Genomic DNA, 15,592 nt, shown 5'->3' with positions numbered 1-15,592 from the left:
CCCACAGCCAAACAGACAACCCACCCGCCCTCGGCCCAAAGCTTTCCCGTTACATTTCAAATGTTTTATCTTCTACCTCGGAAATGGGCCCTTCTGCTTCTACATGCTCCTCTCCAGCCAAATCCAAGATGCCGATGCTCCCTTCGTCTCTCCCTGCCACCTGCTTGTCTCTAGAAGTCAGGTAAAGCAGAAAGCTGGAGAGACTAAGGCTCCAAGTCCTGATGGTGTCAGCCCCTAAATCCTGAAGAACTGTGTGGAGCAGCTCTGTGGGATTCTGCAGCACCTCTTCAACCATGGCATTACCCTAGAGAAGCTTTCAGTGTTTTGGAGGACCCCCTGCCTCGTTCCGGCACCGAAGAAAACTCACCCATCAGTACTCAATGACCTTAGCCCTGTTACCCTAGAGAGACCGCAAACGAGCACCTATCATGACCCCCCGCAGTTTGTTTATTGTCATGGAGTTGAAGATGCTTTCATATACCCGCTTCAACACACTCTCTGTCATCTGGACAAAGCAGAAAGCACTGTGAGGGTCATGTTCTTTGATCCCTCCATTTAACACAATTCAGCCTGATTTGCTTTGTCAGAAACTCCCCAGGTGGAGGCCTCAACAATCGCCTGGATCAAAGACCACCTGACAAACCAGCTGAAGGGTTGTGTGTCTAACCAGGCAGTCAGCAGCACAGGAGCACCACAGGGGACAGCTCACCATTCCTTTTCACTCTTCACACCTCAGACTTCCAGAACAAGACAGACTCCTGTCATCGGCGTTCACTTGGACAACACCCTGGTCTGTTGTCCAAAGAGACGGAAAGGCTTTATTTTCCTTCTTAAAGGGAACATTTTACATCACATTCACTGTTACTTTAACCTGTTTGAACTATTCCAAAAAAAGTAAAAAAAAAAAAACAAAGCAACTGGACTTGTTTTCCGTAGTTGAAGATGTTTCGCTTCCTCTCCAGGAAGCTTTCTGGAGTAATGTGAAGTACCAAGCTTTATACTGCTGTCTAACAAAGGCCTTGCAATGGCTTAGATAACATGCAAATTCAACAGAAACAGGTCCACCCCTTAGTAATGGGCGGTCGTTAAAGCCATTAAGCCAGCAGATTGGACCGAAACTGGTCCACTCCTCTGTAACGAGGAGTCGTTAGGGTTGTTATTGGCTTGGCTCACAGGAACAATGTTTTGATCACCCGAATGAGGGTGAGGGTGAGAGTTAAGGTGATGATTGGCCGTAATTAATTAGCTGTGTTGTAAGTTTTTGAGAGTAGGAACCTAAGGCCTCCTTCTCTGTTTAAGGTTGGTTTCTCTCTCTTAACGTAGATGGCTTCCTTCACACCCCTTTCAAACCATCTGTCTTCTTTGTCCAAAATGTGAACATTTTATATAGTTCAAAATATATGTTTGAGCTATATATATTTTTTGTGATCTCCTCTGCCATCATCTGTTGGGGTAGTAGCAGCATCAGGGCAATTTACTCAAAGAAGCTCAACAAGCTGATCAAGAAGGCTGGTTCTGTTCTGGGAACTCATCTAGAACCTCTGGAGATGACTGTGTGATGAAGGATTCTTCATGAAATGAAGAGCAACAACCCTGAGCATCGTCTTCATCAGACAGTCATACAACAGAGTGTCTCCAGTCAGAGGCTTTAGAGCCGCTGTAAGACGGACCGCTACAGGAGATCCGTCCTGCCCACTGCCGTCTGCATCTATGACAGCTCTTTAAAGAAACAACTCTTTGAAAAAACAACATTTCATTTCCCTTTTGGATTAATAAAGTATTTTTGAATTTAACTGAATTTTATTAAATATTCTATTTTATGTTGGTATTTCACGAGTAGATGAAAATGGTTAAATATGGAGTCAAAACCCAAATAAAAAAAGGAAAGCTAGTTAATGAGTTTAAGGAGTGAGCGTGAACTCTGCAGAAGCCAAAGAAACAAATATGAAACTTTTTCATCCAAACCTGCAGTACATAAAACATGTCAGCGTCCTAGCCAAGACAACTTTTCTTTTTCTTTTTTTTTAAAGAACACGAGGAAACCAAATTGAATTTATTCAGTACAACCGCAGCAGCACATGGATTTGCCGTGTCAGTGTGTAAGCAGCACCCCTCGGAGACAGCGGCATCATGTTCACCCGACCATCCTTATTAGCTTGTTTGCATTCACAGCCCGTCCCAAGCGGCAGCTAAAGCAAGAGATGCTCCCAGACAGCAAGGCATAGTATACAGCCTCATCAGCAGATATACAATACACAAGCAGGCAGTCAGACAAGCCTGTCTTTATGATCTCTTTCACGCCTCACCAGCGCATAAACACTCTAAAAAAGGAGGTGTAATGTGCTTTATCCTCTAAGCTTCAAGATCAATTATCTTCATTCCAGCCACACAAACAGATGTGTAGTTATCACAATGTGACCTGGGGTGAAAGTAAAAGAGGCACTAACTTTCTCTCTGAGTCGCAAGCTGACGTCCTGCTGATGCTGGCGGTCTCTGTGGTGCTCCAGCTCCTCCTGGTGGGCGTGTTTGGCCTCCTGCAGCGTGACCAGGGCCCTGTCCAGAAGCTCCCGCCGGCCTCGCTGCCACTGCTGGGTCGCGACTCGTAACTGCGCCTGGGCGAATCGCTGCATGTCCCACAAACGTTCATGCTGCATCTGAAAGCGGGAGAACAAACACTGACATGGCCACGACATACAGGTTTTGCCAAAACTTTTTAACTTATCTGTGCTCTGAAAATGTTTTTTTTTTTTTCGTTACACCTCAATGTTTCAGATCACCAAACAAAGATGAACTAAATAAATGCAAAAAGCTGTTTTCAAATGATGACTTCATTTATTGATGACCGTAACCTATTGATAGCAACCTGGACCAATGTGAAAAAGTAATCGGCCTTTAAATTCAATACCTGCTGACGGCACCTTTGTTAGCAATAATGGCAAATGTGAGTCTTTTTGTTACCATGAAGGGATTTTGGCCCACCTTTCTTTGCAGAATAGTTTTAATTTAATCACACTGGAAGGCCATTGCTTCTCAATCTGAGTAAAGTCCAAACTTTATCTAGGTGACTCCATAAAAAAACCTTCATTTTGCTTTTTGGAGCCATCCTAAGGTGGACTTGCTGGCGTACTTGGGATAATTTCCTGTAACACTACCCAAGTGCTCTTGAGCTTAAAGGTATACTATACAACCGGGGTTGATTTTCCAGCGAGGCTCCCCCCAGAGGGTGAAAGTAAAAGTGCACTGTTGTAAAGATGCTCAGCTGTTCTGGTTTCTCCGTCAAGCCAGGCGCGGTTGTTTTGAGCTTAGCAGACAGGCGAACGCAACGAAAAGTAAAAAAAAAACGGCAGTACAAACAATGACTAAGAGTGAAGGTATGAACATCAGGGTTTTCCGCAGCGCTATCGGCCACCTCGCCAAACTCACGCTACCGCCTCACCAACATTCAAAAAAAAATAAAAAATAAATAAATAAATAAAAAAAATAATAACAATAATAATAATAATAATAAATAAAAACCTTGTGGTTCTTTTTTGTTGCTTTCGCACCTGCATATAGTGAATGGCAGGGAAAAAACACATGGAGTTCTCGCCGTAAAGCAAGACCGACCCTCGCGGTGTTGCACGAGACTTCTGAGCCTGTGGGTGCGGGCCGAGAGCTCAAGTACGGTATTTCCCCCACAGACCACCAGGGCGGCCGAGAAAACCTTTGTTCGACCTGAAATGACTAATTTAATCATCCAAAACGGTATGGAACACATTAATTAACTGAAAAATGTTGCATAGTATGCCTTTAAGATGACAAACTGGTTCAAAGTTCTGCATGACAATTTTCTGCCGAAGAGCAGAAATCATTGGTTCCATCAATTTGTTTTAAATGGTGCCGGTCCTTAAGCAGCAATGCAGCCCCAGACCATCACCCTACCACCGCCGTGCATGACCGTATGACGCTTATTTTCTGTAACACTGTTAGCCTTGCACCAGATGGACAGTATCTTTGTCTGACATTGAAAATGTTTTCATGATCTGAATCAAGTGTGATTAAAAACAATAGATATCTGCAAGGAGCAAATACATTTCAACCGGACTAGACAAGGAGGGTTCTTACACGACATTTTAAGGATAAACCTGGGAAAGATAATGCGTTTTGAGTTACATGCGGCTTAACTCAACTTGTTCTGCATTATGTACCGAAAGGTATGATGTGCTGCAGAAAATTCACAAACACTCCCGCATGACACGCTGTCTACATCAAAGGTAGCATTACAATACGGACACCTTCGTGTCAGATCTAGCCCCGCTGGACTATAAACCCATCCCTCTCTCCTGGCTGTGAAATGTTCTGAAGGAAAACAGTCCTTTTTCGGTGTGAGGGCTGCCCGTGGTTATTCATCATTGTGTCAGCGCCCTCAGAGGCTGCACCACTTGGCTGCCTCATTGGAACAGAGGGAATGATATTCATCTATAAGCTAATAGCGGCTAACTGACAGTGTGAAGGCATTAGACGGCTGACTGGGTTTATTGAAAATGAGTAGGCTGACAGACCCGGCGTCGCCACAGAAGTGGCAGGCTCAGTCAAGCAGATCGTGCTCATTAAAGCGCAACTTTTCGATGATTCGCCCTTTTATTCCTCACTCTGCCCCCGTCCTCTCCTTCACCCGGCGCTGCCTGTACTTATTTGTTGTTGGACACAATTAGCTTAAACACACACATTAGCATAAAAGCACAATGTTTATGTTTGAACATGCTGCGTATTCTGCTGCATCGATGCATGTCTGTTATCTATTACATTCGGTTATGGCAGGCCCGTATTAAGACAATGTGGTGCCCCTGGGCACTATACCTCAAAGCCCCCCCCCCCTTACCCGTGCTGTCCTCCGGTCAAAAACATCAGACATAATCAAGGGGATTTCTGAAATGTAATTTACTAACTTACACAACTACATGTAGGCATATGAGCAGTGAGCAATATTCAAATATCTCATTCTAAAATGTTGAAATCAAAAAAAATCTTGATTTATTTATCATTTATTATTATTGTGACATCAGTGTTCACAAAACGAATAATGCATGGTCTTTCAACAATTTCAAGTAAATATTATAACAATTTATGAAAAATATATTTTTAAAGCATGTGTCATGTGGTGCCCCCCCATGGTTGGTGCCCCCATGGGCACTGGCCCACTAGCCCTTATGGATAATCCGGCCCTGGTTATGGTGTGGGGATGCTTTAAACTGCACAGTCTGCTCTACACGCTTGAAGTGCGGCAACACTTGGCCTCACTAAACCACATTTCATCGGTGAAATTCTGCCGCATCTAAGATGTCTTAGTTGTCAAAAAAAAAATTATAAAAAAAATAGAAAGAGTGAGAGGGCAGAATCAAAAACTTTCCCGACCTCCAGGTGTTTGTTTTCTGTTGTGTGTGCATCCAGTTTCCTGGGGCGTGCTTTCTTTTATTTGTTCATATTCTCGAGCGCTGTCCATTTTAGTTCATTCTTTGAGGATTAGTTAGTGGGTTCTGGTTTTAGATCTTTCTACGGTCAGTTTGTATTATATTCTGTTAGATTTTATTCCCCGTGCTCATCCCAGTCAGTCATTCTCCCTCTCCTTCAGGTCTCTGCACTCATTGTTCTCAGATTTCTGAGCTGATTTCTTTCACCTGTGCTCTGCCTCACGTTTCTCCTCACTTTCCTCCGTTTTGAAACTCCCTGGACTCTTAAATCTCCACGGGTTTGTGTCTCCCCCCCACCGTTTTCCCTGTGCCTGTTGTATTCTCTTCCTGCTATTCGTCATTTTGTAAATCCCTTTCTTTACCATTAAATCTCTTGTCACTATGTGGTCCATCAACTCCACACTACATGACAAAAACAGTAAAACGCACCTAGTGCCTGTAAGAAATGTCTCTTTCGTCCAACAAATTCTCTTTATTTTACTGGGATTTTATGTGAAAGAACAACAACGAAGAAGAAACACAACGTAAAAAGAAATAGATGGCAGGTATAATTTTTTCTCCCTATTCACTATTATATACAACTTTAACTTGGTCTATCACACAAAACCCGAGAAAATTCATTACACTGTGGTTGCAGCATGGGGGGGAAAAATCAAGGGGTTTGAATACTTTCACAATATATTGCATTTTGTTTATAAACCTTTATGACAACATTACTGTGAAACATTGCTGGCTCTGTGGTAAATGACTTCTTGTGATACAAAAGACAATAAAATACCCCATCCAGCAGAGGGAGATCTATACACAAAGTGAACCGAGTGCCATCACCTGATGACAAAAAGTCAGAGATTGATTCAACTTTAGGCCAGCAGAACTCCCATAAATTGCCCATATTTATTATGTGCTATGCACTATACAAGAACTGCAGAAAGGTACTACATATAACTATTTATTTGTACCTGGATTGAAGTTTTAACCTGTGTTTGCTTTGAGAAAGTATCAGTTCCAAATCTCCCCTAAAAGACGAATAGTTTGGGATTTCAATTTCTAAATTGTCTTTATCTGTTTTCGAAAGGCCTTTAAAAAAAAATAAAAATCACACAATAAAAAAGTGTATCTACATCAACTGCCTGGTCTGGTTTAACTAAATTTGTGCCAAATTTGTCAAATTATGATCAATGTGCACCTTGTGGCACTTTTGGGCACTCCTGGAGTAAACTCAGTTGTGTCTCACAATTTTTCTTTACATTTTTCTTTGTTAAAAAAAATTCAATCTATGTATCACTTTCTTCTACTATGTACTATTTTGTGTTAATCTATCCCAGAAAATCTTCCAAAATTACACTGAAGCTTGTGTTTGTAGCATGACAAAATGTGAAGAAGTTCAAGGGGTGTGAACACTTCTGCGAGATATTGTTTATTGAAGAGAACCAAACAGTTTAACCGAAGGATGACCTGCTCAGATTTCTGTCTGCTGATCATTCATATTTATCTCTTCATTTGGAAGCAAGCATCAGTTAAACGTCTGTCTCTAAATGAAATAAATTAAATGTTCTTTTTGCAACCCCAAAGACTGGCAGCACACCGGCATCAATGCACCTAATCAGAGGGGTTTCACAAAATCAATCTATACCCATCCTGATTAGCAAGGCAGTTTAATTATGAGTAATAGCTGAATTAGGTGGAGTCAGGGCAGGAAAGTGAAGGGAGCGCTGAAAGACACGTCTCCTCCTGCTGGCAACATCCCCGAGGCTGAACGATCACGGCTCTAAATGCGGTACTCAGCTGGAACTGATATGACGACAGGTCTCTTGATGCGGGCGAAGGGGGGAGGAGAGAGGGCCCGGCGGTCGTCATGGCGATACGAAGCCCTGGCAAGAGCCGGTTGTCCACGGTGTGTGACACGGCACATCCTGCAGCGTGCTGAGCAGATCATTGTCCGGGCTTATCTCGGTTCAGGGTGCTGAGCGTCATTGATCAGGGAGCCTGGAAGTCACACTGGAGAGGGCGGCTTCCCACAGAGTGAGTTTGGAGGGGGGGGGGGGGGGGGGGGGGGGGGGGGTCATGTGCAAATGACTGCGTCAACATATAAGGAATCCCAAATGCAGGTCATGCCACTTTATGCACGTAACAGTACTAAATCTATAGTAAAGGCCAGAATTTGCAAAGGCAACATACAGGCCATGGCATTCACTGCACAGTTATGCAAAGGTCCAAATATATTAAATAAGAACACCTCATATATTGAATTTATTTTTCTGGTGAAAAGCCAGGACACCGTGATGGACTGGCGACCTGTCCAGGGTGTACTATGCCTGTCGGCCAATGACTGCTAGAGATAGGCCCCTGTGGTCCTGCATTGATGAGCAGGTATAGACAATGGATGGATGAAAAATTGGGACAAAAACATTTATTGTATTAAAATGAATACATTTCTGTTCGTTGTGAACCAGCATGCACTGCTTGCACTGTCTATGACATACCTGATTGTGCATGACTGTGTGTAATCCAGCGCCTCACTTCTGCTTCATAAACTTGGTTGTGAGTTTTATTAAGAACTGGGGTGTTTTTTCCTAGAAATGGGACCAACCAACATCACTATCAATTATCAGGCCAATGGAGCCAATTAACCCACAGGATCAGACTCTGTGGTCTTTTGTTGGTGCAGATGGTGTGTTGACTGATTTTATTATGCATTTTCTTTGTACTCCTAAATCAGTGTTTCCAATTGCCCAGCAGGAAATACAAAAAGAAATACTCCCTTTCAAGTGAGACACCTGAATGGGAAAATTGGAGGTCACCAAGGAGCTCCGAGCTCTATTACAATCCAATTTAGTTCAGTTTATTTATGTAGTGCCATTTCACAACATATATCATCTGAAGTGGCTTTACAAGACAGATCCAATCTATATACAGAACTATATATAATGAATTTAATCCTGTTATATAGATAGATTAGATTACGTAGATACCAAGGCAACCCTAGTTATTAAACAATGCAGTCCAGCTCAGATTATTATGCCTTTGCTCAGAACCCGCAACCGCCACCAACATACAGCACACATTAAGGGATGTATTTCTAAGATTCGCTGTCAATAGATGGCCATTCTTTGCAGATATTTGTTGTGTACGGAAAGTACAAGAGATCTATTTGTGATTTGTTTTGTGCAAATACTGAGAGCATTGAAAATCATACCAAATTGATATAATACCAGTAATTATAACTTAGGAGAAAACAGAGCTTTATAAAAGAGTAAAAAGGAGCTTCAGGAAATAATTAGAGGATGACAGAGTCTTACATTAATGCATTCTTTTTCTTTCTTTTGAACTTCCAATCTCAGACACAGCAACAGACCTGATTTTAATAGAAAGACTAGTAAGCCATTATGCAGCCCTGACTGAACTGTAGAGACAGTATTTCTACTAGGTTTAGAGCACTTTTAAACCAAGCATTTTGCCATTATAAGTTAAGTCATTCAGTTAAACTCAAATTTACAGTCATAACAGATTTAAGTTTCAAGTAATAATTTAATGTTATCTGTATGTATCTTTTGAGTGGAAGTAATATTAACTTAAAGGCAGAGTCCTGACTTGAATCTGATACATTTCAGTGAAAATTGGGAAAAGGCTGGGTAGAAGTTATAAAAAGGGTTTGATTGCTGTAGTGCTAATAAAGATTTTTCCATCCATTGATTATTGAGAAAGGTATACAAAAATGTACATGCTATTTATTATTAAAAAAGGGGGGGGGGGGCAGACAGTTACCCTTTTTATGTTGTATAATTATCTTTTTGAAGATGCCCTCTCAAATTTCCCATCACAATGAAAATAACCTTAAATCTAAATTTCAAATATTTTGGGACTAGGAATATGTGCAACATTACAAGATGCTCTCTGGAAACAGAACAGAATAATTCTTACAGTGGGAAAATCAAGGCTTATTAGCAGCAAGTAAGGGAAAAAGTCCACAACAGAAGAAGAAAATAGTGTACAGGTATTAAAAAGGGCTAAATCCTTTAGGTGAGTTTGAGTTTTCAAAACGGCAAAATGTCAGTTTTAATCATAGTTTGCCTCCAGAAATACTGCAATGTCATTAAATGGCTGCCCCTCTAAACTTTGGAAGCTAATTCGTTGACGCATATAACACAGACAAGATGCAATGCTGACAGGATGTCATAGTACTTATTGGACAACTGAAGTAAACCAAGTGTATCCAGATATTAGTTACTGCTGACAATTTCAACAATGTTTAGATGTATTTTTAACAATAAAATGTTCACTGGGTATGAATTTGGAAAAGACTGAAGGTACCGTGTGCAATGCTAGCTGCATTAACTACGCTTATCGCTGATAAAAGTTAAAAACAGTTACAAAAATATCTCCATCAAGCGTCCTTGACTGCATTTCGACAAAACAGAAAACCTCCATTTTATTGAACCGTTTAGTGCAAACTCTAAATGCACACACACAGTGTGACGTCGCCACCAGCAGAAAGGCTTGTTGCGTCACATAAGTACAAAGTCATTTTATTGACAAACGTAGCAACCGTTCAGACAAGTTTATCAATATTTTTTTCTTCAAGAAGTTTGTTAACATTCCCATGACCACTTTTAGAGTGAAGCAAAACTGATGCAAGCTTAGAGGTCCTCAAACAGTACAGTTACAGTTGTTATTTTGTAAGAATAATATAAATCCGAAGGAATACACTATTATTTTTATCTGTGGGTCAAAATTAGAGAGCATAACGGTAGAATAGACATTATATTTACATTAAACTGAAGGATGGAAACACTCTGTTTAATCAAAAGTGTTTTTTAAACAGCAGCGAGACGGTTCCAGACCAGAGACCAATTCCAAGTTTCTCACCATAAGAAAAAAATCTCAGCCGTGGAGCAGGAAACCTCATTTCCAAGCGTAACTGCAGCACAAAGCTCCACTGTCAGAGGGTTAACAGAGAGGACGCAGCACTGACAGAATGTCACCGAGGCAGACGAGCAACAGACGATAATTTGTATTTATTAAATAATGTCATCATACAAATAATAAACACCAATCTGATATGTGTTGAAAGTTACTTAGGTGATTTTTTTTTTGCAATGGGTATCTCGTCACAACAACATAGCTAATTTAGCACAGGAGTAGGATTCAAAGGTTTATGAATTCAAGGCTGGCTGGTGTCGCTCCTTTTTTTTGTTGCAAACTAGTCAATCTTGGCAGAAAATACAGGTCCCCCTTTAGACTCAGACGAAAACAAATTAATTCACTCTTAAACCAACCATCTACCAAATATAGCCCAGAGATCAATGAGCCATTTAGACATTGTTTAGATGTATTTTCCACCAAAATATGCTCACTCGCTAGGCATGAAATAGTCAATCTGAAAGTAATTATGTAATCATCGAGCCTGTAACTATATGACACTGAATAAATGGGCACAACCTGCAGCTGTATAACGGACAGAAGCTGCTCTTTTCCTATTAGCTTATACGACACATGACCAAAATCAACACCAAAAGGTTAAGTGGAAGTCTGAAAGCATCATTATATGCAGATATTTAAATTTAGATGTTGGGATCAGATTTAAACCATCAAAAAAAAAAAAATGGATCTAGTATCTCTGTCTCTTTCAGATTTTTTAGGTAAAATAAGAAAAAGAAAAAAGCTAACCAGTTCAAGTCGGGTCCTGTCTGGGAACTGTCTCACCAGCATGTCCATGCACAGCGCTCTGTAGTTGAGTATGTCATGAGTGTACGTAGACACTGTGAGCTGGAATCGCTGATGGTCGTCTGGACACCAGCCACAGAACCTGGAGCAGGTTCAACAAAGAAATACCACAGCTACTTCAAACAGCACTAACAGATAGATTGCAACACTGTAATAGTCCTAAATCGCTTATGTACCAGACGGCATAAAGTACATAGCAGCTTTGTATAATCAACCACCTGGAGAGCAAATCTTATCTTAATCAACAGCATGACTTGGAGAAAAGTCACAGCTTCTGCAGAGACGTGCTTTAGCTTATTCTGTGAGGGTTTTACCTGTTCTGCAATTTTATTTGCTAAATAAGGATCCAAGGATCAAAACAGTTAGTATTATTATGTACTTATTTCGTATTGGTTTGAGAAATCATCAAGATAATTTCATATATCAATTCATAGGCATTTGGACATACCTGTCCATTTTCTGCAGCTCGTCCTTCAGTTTCTGCTGTCTGTCCTGGTAGCTTTCTGAGAGGGACTTGAAGGCCTGGATCAGAGACTCCTTCAGGTCTGGATAAGGACAGTCTGCTTCCAAAACCTCCTCAGGAATTATTTCTGAACTCACAACAGTATCCGGAGTACTGATAAAGTATTTCTGAAAGGAAGGATGCAACCAAGCATAAGTTATTTTGACCAACAACATAACTTTTTTTTCCCAAGTAACGTTTATTGTTTGTATAGTTAGAGAAATTGCATTTAGTTGTATTCTTTTTAAGGTAAAAAAAAAAATCAACATTAAAAACTCTCAGTTACTTAAATTTTGCCATGGAAAAGGAATCTTTGAAAACAATCCGACCACACAGACAGGAAGAATGAGCGTTTCAGACAAACTTCATCTTAATTTAACAGTGGAAATGTTCTCCAATAAAGAAACAGTACAGGACAGAAAACTACAACGAACTGGCAAAAACTATTTGAAGCAGTTTAAAGCTGTCATGAATTTAAAACTTTAAAAAGTGTGGCCTGACTCTTAGGACAATAAGGTGAAGCACTTTTTTCTCAAATCTGATCTCTAGATCAGGTCAAAGAATTAGAATTACTTGTTATTAGTTAGTTCCAGTTATATTCTGTGCATCCAATTTACAAGTAAAAAACAAAATCTTTTGACAATAGCGTAACGAGGACTGGAGATTTAGAAGATATCATCATTTAAACTTGATCAGCTTAATTTATTTGTATCTCTTAACAAATGAATAGCCTTCCTTTAAACACAAGAATAAACAGAATAACTAATTTGAACTTAAAGTCCAACAAGAGGCCCTAACATCAAAACAACAGAGCTAAAATTTAAAGATATAGACATTGTCAGAGTGTGAAAAATGCCACTGTCTGCCTTCAAGTCTTAAAATGTATTTTTATTCTTCCCCAATCTTCCCAGATTTAATCCTTGGAGTTCCATCTTTCATGAAGTAAAGACATTCTTTAGCCTTGTAGAGTGTATAATCATGTGGTTAATATTGACAAAATGTCTACAATGCCATCGAAAATCAACCCAGAGTTACTGGCATTAAATTAATTGTTTCATCAGTTGTCTGTGAGTAATTTCATAAAGAAACAGTAGCACACATGTATGGAGGACCAAGTCTTCCAGATCTAAAAATAAATACAGAAATAAATAAATGCTCAATAAATAAATAAGCATACAATTAATTGCCACCAAATTAATAAATGTAGGTAGAAATTAAATTATACAGTGAGACATAAATGTATATATCTCTTTTAATTAGCTTATTCTTTTATTCGCCTTTGTAATAATTACCTTATTTATTTATGGTGCGTTATAATCTTCAACTTTATTTATTAATTACTTATTTTTTTTAAGTATTTATTTTTGTGCATGTTATAATATTTTTGTCTGTTTTATTCTTCCTTTGTATTTTTTTACCCGATATATTTCTGTGATGCTATTTATTTCTGCCTGTCACTTTTACATTTCTGCCTGTCCTTTTTACATTTCTGTATGCATTTCTGCCTCATTATGCAAATGAGGAGGGCTGTGTCTTAAGGGCTCAACTTCTTCCCATTGGTTGGTTAGCATTTTACTGCATCGGTCAAATCTACATGGCTTTTCCTCGAACTAAAGCTTAAGTAATGTCAAACTCATCAGTCAGACGTTCAGTGTCCGACCTCTTAAGGAAAGTTGCTAATAGACTGGAAGAACTAGAACGCTGTACATTTGGGATTTGAATGTTTTTCTGAGGTTTCAGATTCGGTTTTTCCAGATTAGTAACTCATCGGCGGATGATTTATTCTACAAATAAGACACCTCTCTGCAACCACAGCAAGGCAGGCAGTGAGCTACAACCATAGTTTCCTCAAAACGAGTCTCCCATTGCGCTGGGAGAATTACATTAGACCCTATGCAGAGCTCGCTTGATAAGAAAATACTGTAGTTGATTATAAAAGGCACAATATGAATTATCAGATTCACATCCAGGCAATAAAAAGCACTACATATTATCATTATTCTATCCATGTTGGTCTAATTTGTGAAGGAGGCGGAGTTTCATCAAGCCGATCCAACATTTCCCCCTCAGCTGCAACACTTGGGGTTCACGCTGCGTCTTTACGCATGATCCAGCACCGCAGTGAAGTTGGTTTGAATTTGGATATTGGACATTACAGCTCCGCGGAGTCAGCGGGATCTAGCTCATGGTTAATCCGGTTGAGGGACTCTGATTTCGGCCAGCGTCTCTCAGCTGCTCCCTCCTCCCACACGCGGTGGTGCATTTAGGGACTGTCAAAAAACTTTTGAACCAAGCTCTCTTGAGAAATAAAAATCAATAAATGTATTATCTTGTGACCAGCTAAGATAAACTAATATAAATTGATGCCAATAGATAAAAATCTGTAAGGCACACTTGTTTTTATTAATTTTTAAGCTATTTTCAAATTTCAAGACAAAAATTTGGACTTTTCTTCAATAGCTTCCAGGTCATGTGACCCACTCACTCAAATTCTTTGTGAAATTGTTCTACTACTTCAGCCAACTATTGTCTTTGAATAAATCTTAAAAATTGAAAATAGCTTAAAATGGAATAAAAACAAGGGTGCCTTACAGATGTTATTTAGTGGCATGATTTTATATTAGTTTTGTCATAGGTGGTCACAAAATACGGAATTTATTGATTTTTGTTTCTCAAGAGTGCTTGGTTCAAAAGTTTTTTGACGGTCCCTAAATGCACCACCGCGTGTGGGAGGAGGGAGCAGCTGAGAGACGCTGGCCGAAATCGGAGCCCCTCAATCGGATCAACCATTAGCTAGGACTTTTATAATCAACTACAGTATTTTCTTATCAAGCGAGCTCTGCATAGGGTCTAATGTAATTCTCCCAGCGCGATGGGAGACTCGTTTTGAGGAAACTATGGTTGTAGCTCACTGCCTGCCTTGCTGTGGTTGCAGAGATGTGTCTGTTTTGTAGAATAAATCATCCGCCGATGAGTCACTGATCTGGAAAAACCGAATCTGAAACCACAGAAAAAACATTCAGAACCCAAATGTACAGCGTTCTAATTCTTCCAATCTATTAGCAGCTTTCCTTAAGAGGTCGGACACTGAACGTCTGACTGCTAAATTTGACATTACTTAAGCTTTAGTGCGAGGAAAAGCCATGTAGATTTGACCGATGCAGTAAAATGCTAACCAACCAATGGGAAGAAGTTGAGCCCTTAAGACACAGCCCTCCTCATTTGCATAATGAGGCAGAAATGCATACAGAAATGTAAAAAGGACAGGCAGAAATGTAAAAGCGACAGGCAGAAATAAATAGCATCACAGAAATATATAGGGTAAAAAAATACAAAGGAAGAATAAAACAGACAAAAATATTATAACATGCACAAAAATAAATACTTAAAAAAAATAAGTAATTAATAAATAAAGTTGAAGATTATAACGCACAATAAATAAATAAGGTAATTATTACAAAGGCGAATAAAAGAATAAGCTAATTAAAAGAGATATATACATTTATGTCTCACTGTATAATTTAATTTCTACCTACATTTATTAATTTGGTGGCAATTAATTGTATGCTTATTTATTTATTGAGCATTTATTTATTTCTGTATTTATTTTTAGATATGGAAGACTTGGTCCTCCATACACATGTTTTGTATGAAGGTAAAGAAACAATTTCTGGACACACTTCTCTTCACCAACAACTGGGTTTTAAAAAAAACTGCTATAACGTTCTCACAAAACGTAAAAGATCTCCAGCTTTATTCCTTCTATCTACATGACATTCTGAGATGCCGAGCATCTTCATAAAGGCATGAGCATGCAGAAATGGCAGGTCTGTGTTAGCTGTCCTTATTTTGAGCAGTCATAGCTTGATGATAACATGGATCATTGCTCGTAATATGAGAACTGGTCATTACAAGT

The 15,592-nt window shown here is 39.5% G+C and overlaps 1 protein-coding gene across 2 annotated transcripts in view; it reads right to left on the bottom strand.

The window, feature by feature from the left end:
* LOC105934157 (coiled-coil domain-containing protein 148) overlaps window positions 1–15,592 on the bottom strand; it is a 53,652-nt gene that overhangs the window by 21,948 nt on the left and 16,112 nt on the right. For both annotated transcript variants that reach the window (XM_021322307.2, XM_036139426.1), the window contains exons 8-10: window positions 11,623–11,804; window positions 11,118–11,256; window positions 2,448–2,654 (exon numbers count right to left, since the gene is read on the bottom strand). In XM_021322307.2, coding sequence (XP_021177982.2) covers window positions 2,448–2,654; window positions 11,118–11,256; window positions 11,623–11,804 — 528 coding nt within the window. The remainder of the gene's footprint in view (window positions 1–2,447; window positions 2,655–11,117; window positions 11,257–11,622; window positions 11,805–15,592) is intronic.

Source organism: Fundulus heteroclitus, chromosome 7 (assembly GCF_011125445.2).
Source record: "Fundulus heteroclitus isolate FHET01 chromosome 7, MU-UCD_Fhet_4.1, whole genome shotgun sequence".
Classification (NCBI taxonomy): Eukaryota; Metazoa; Chordata; class Actinopteri; order Cyprinodontiformes; family Fundulidae; genus Fundulus; species Fundulus heteroclitus.
This window is presented reverse-complemented; position numbering and strand designations above follow the sequence as displayed.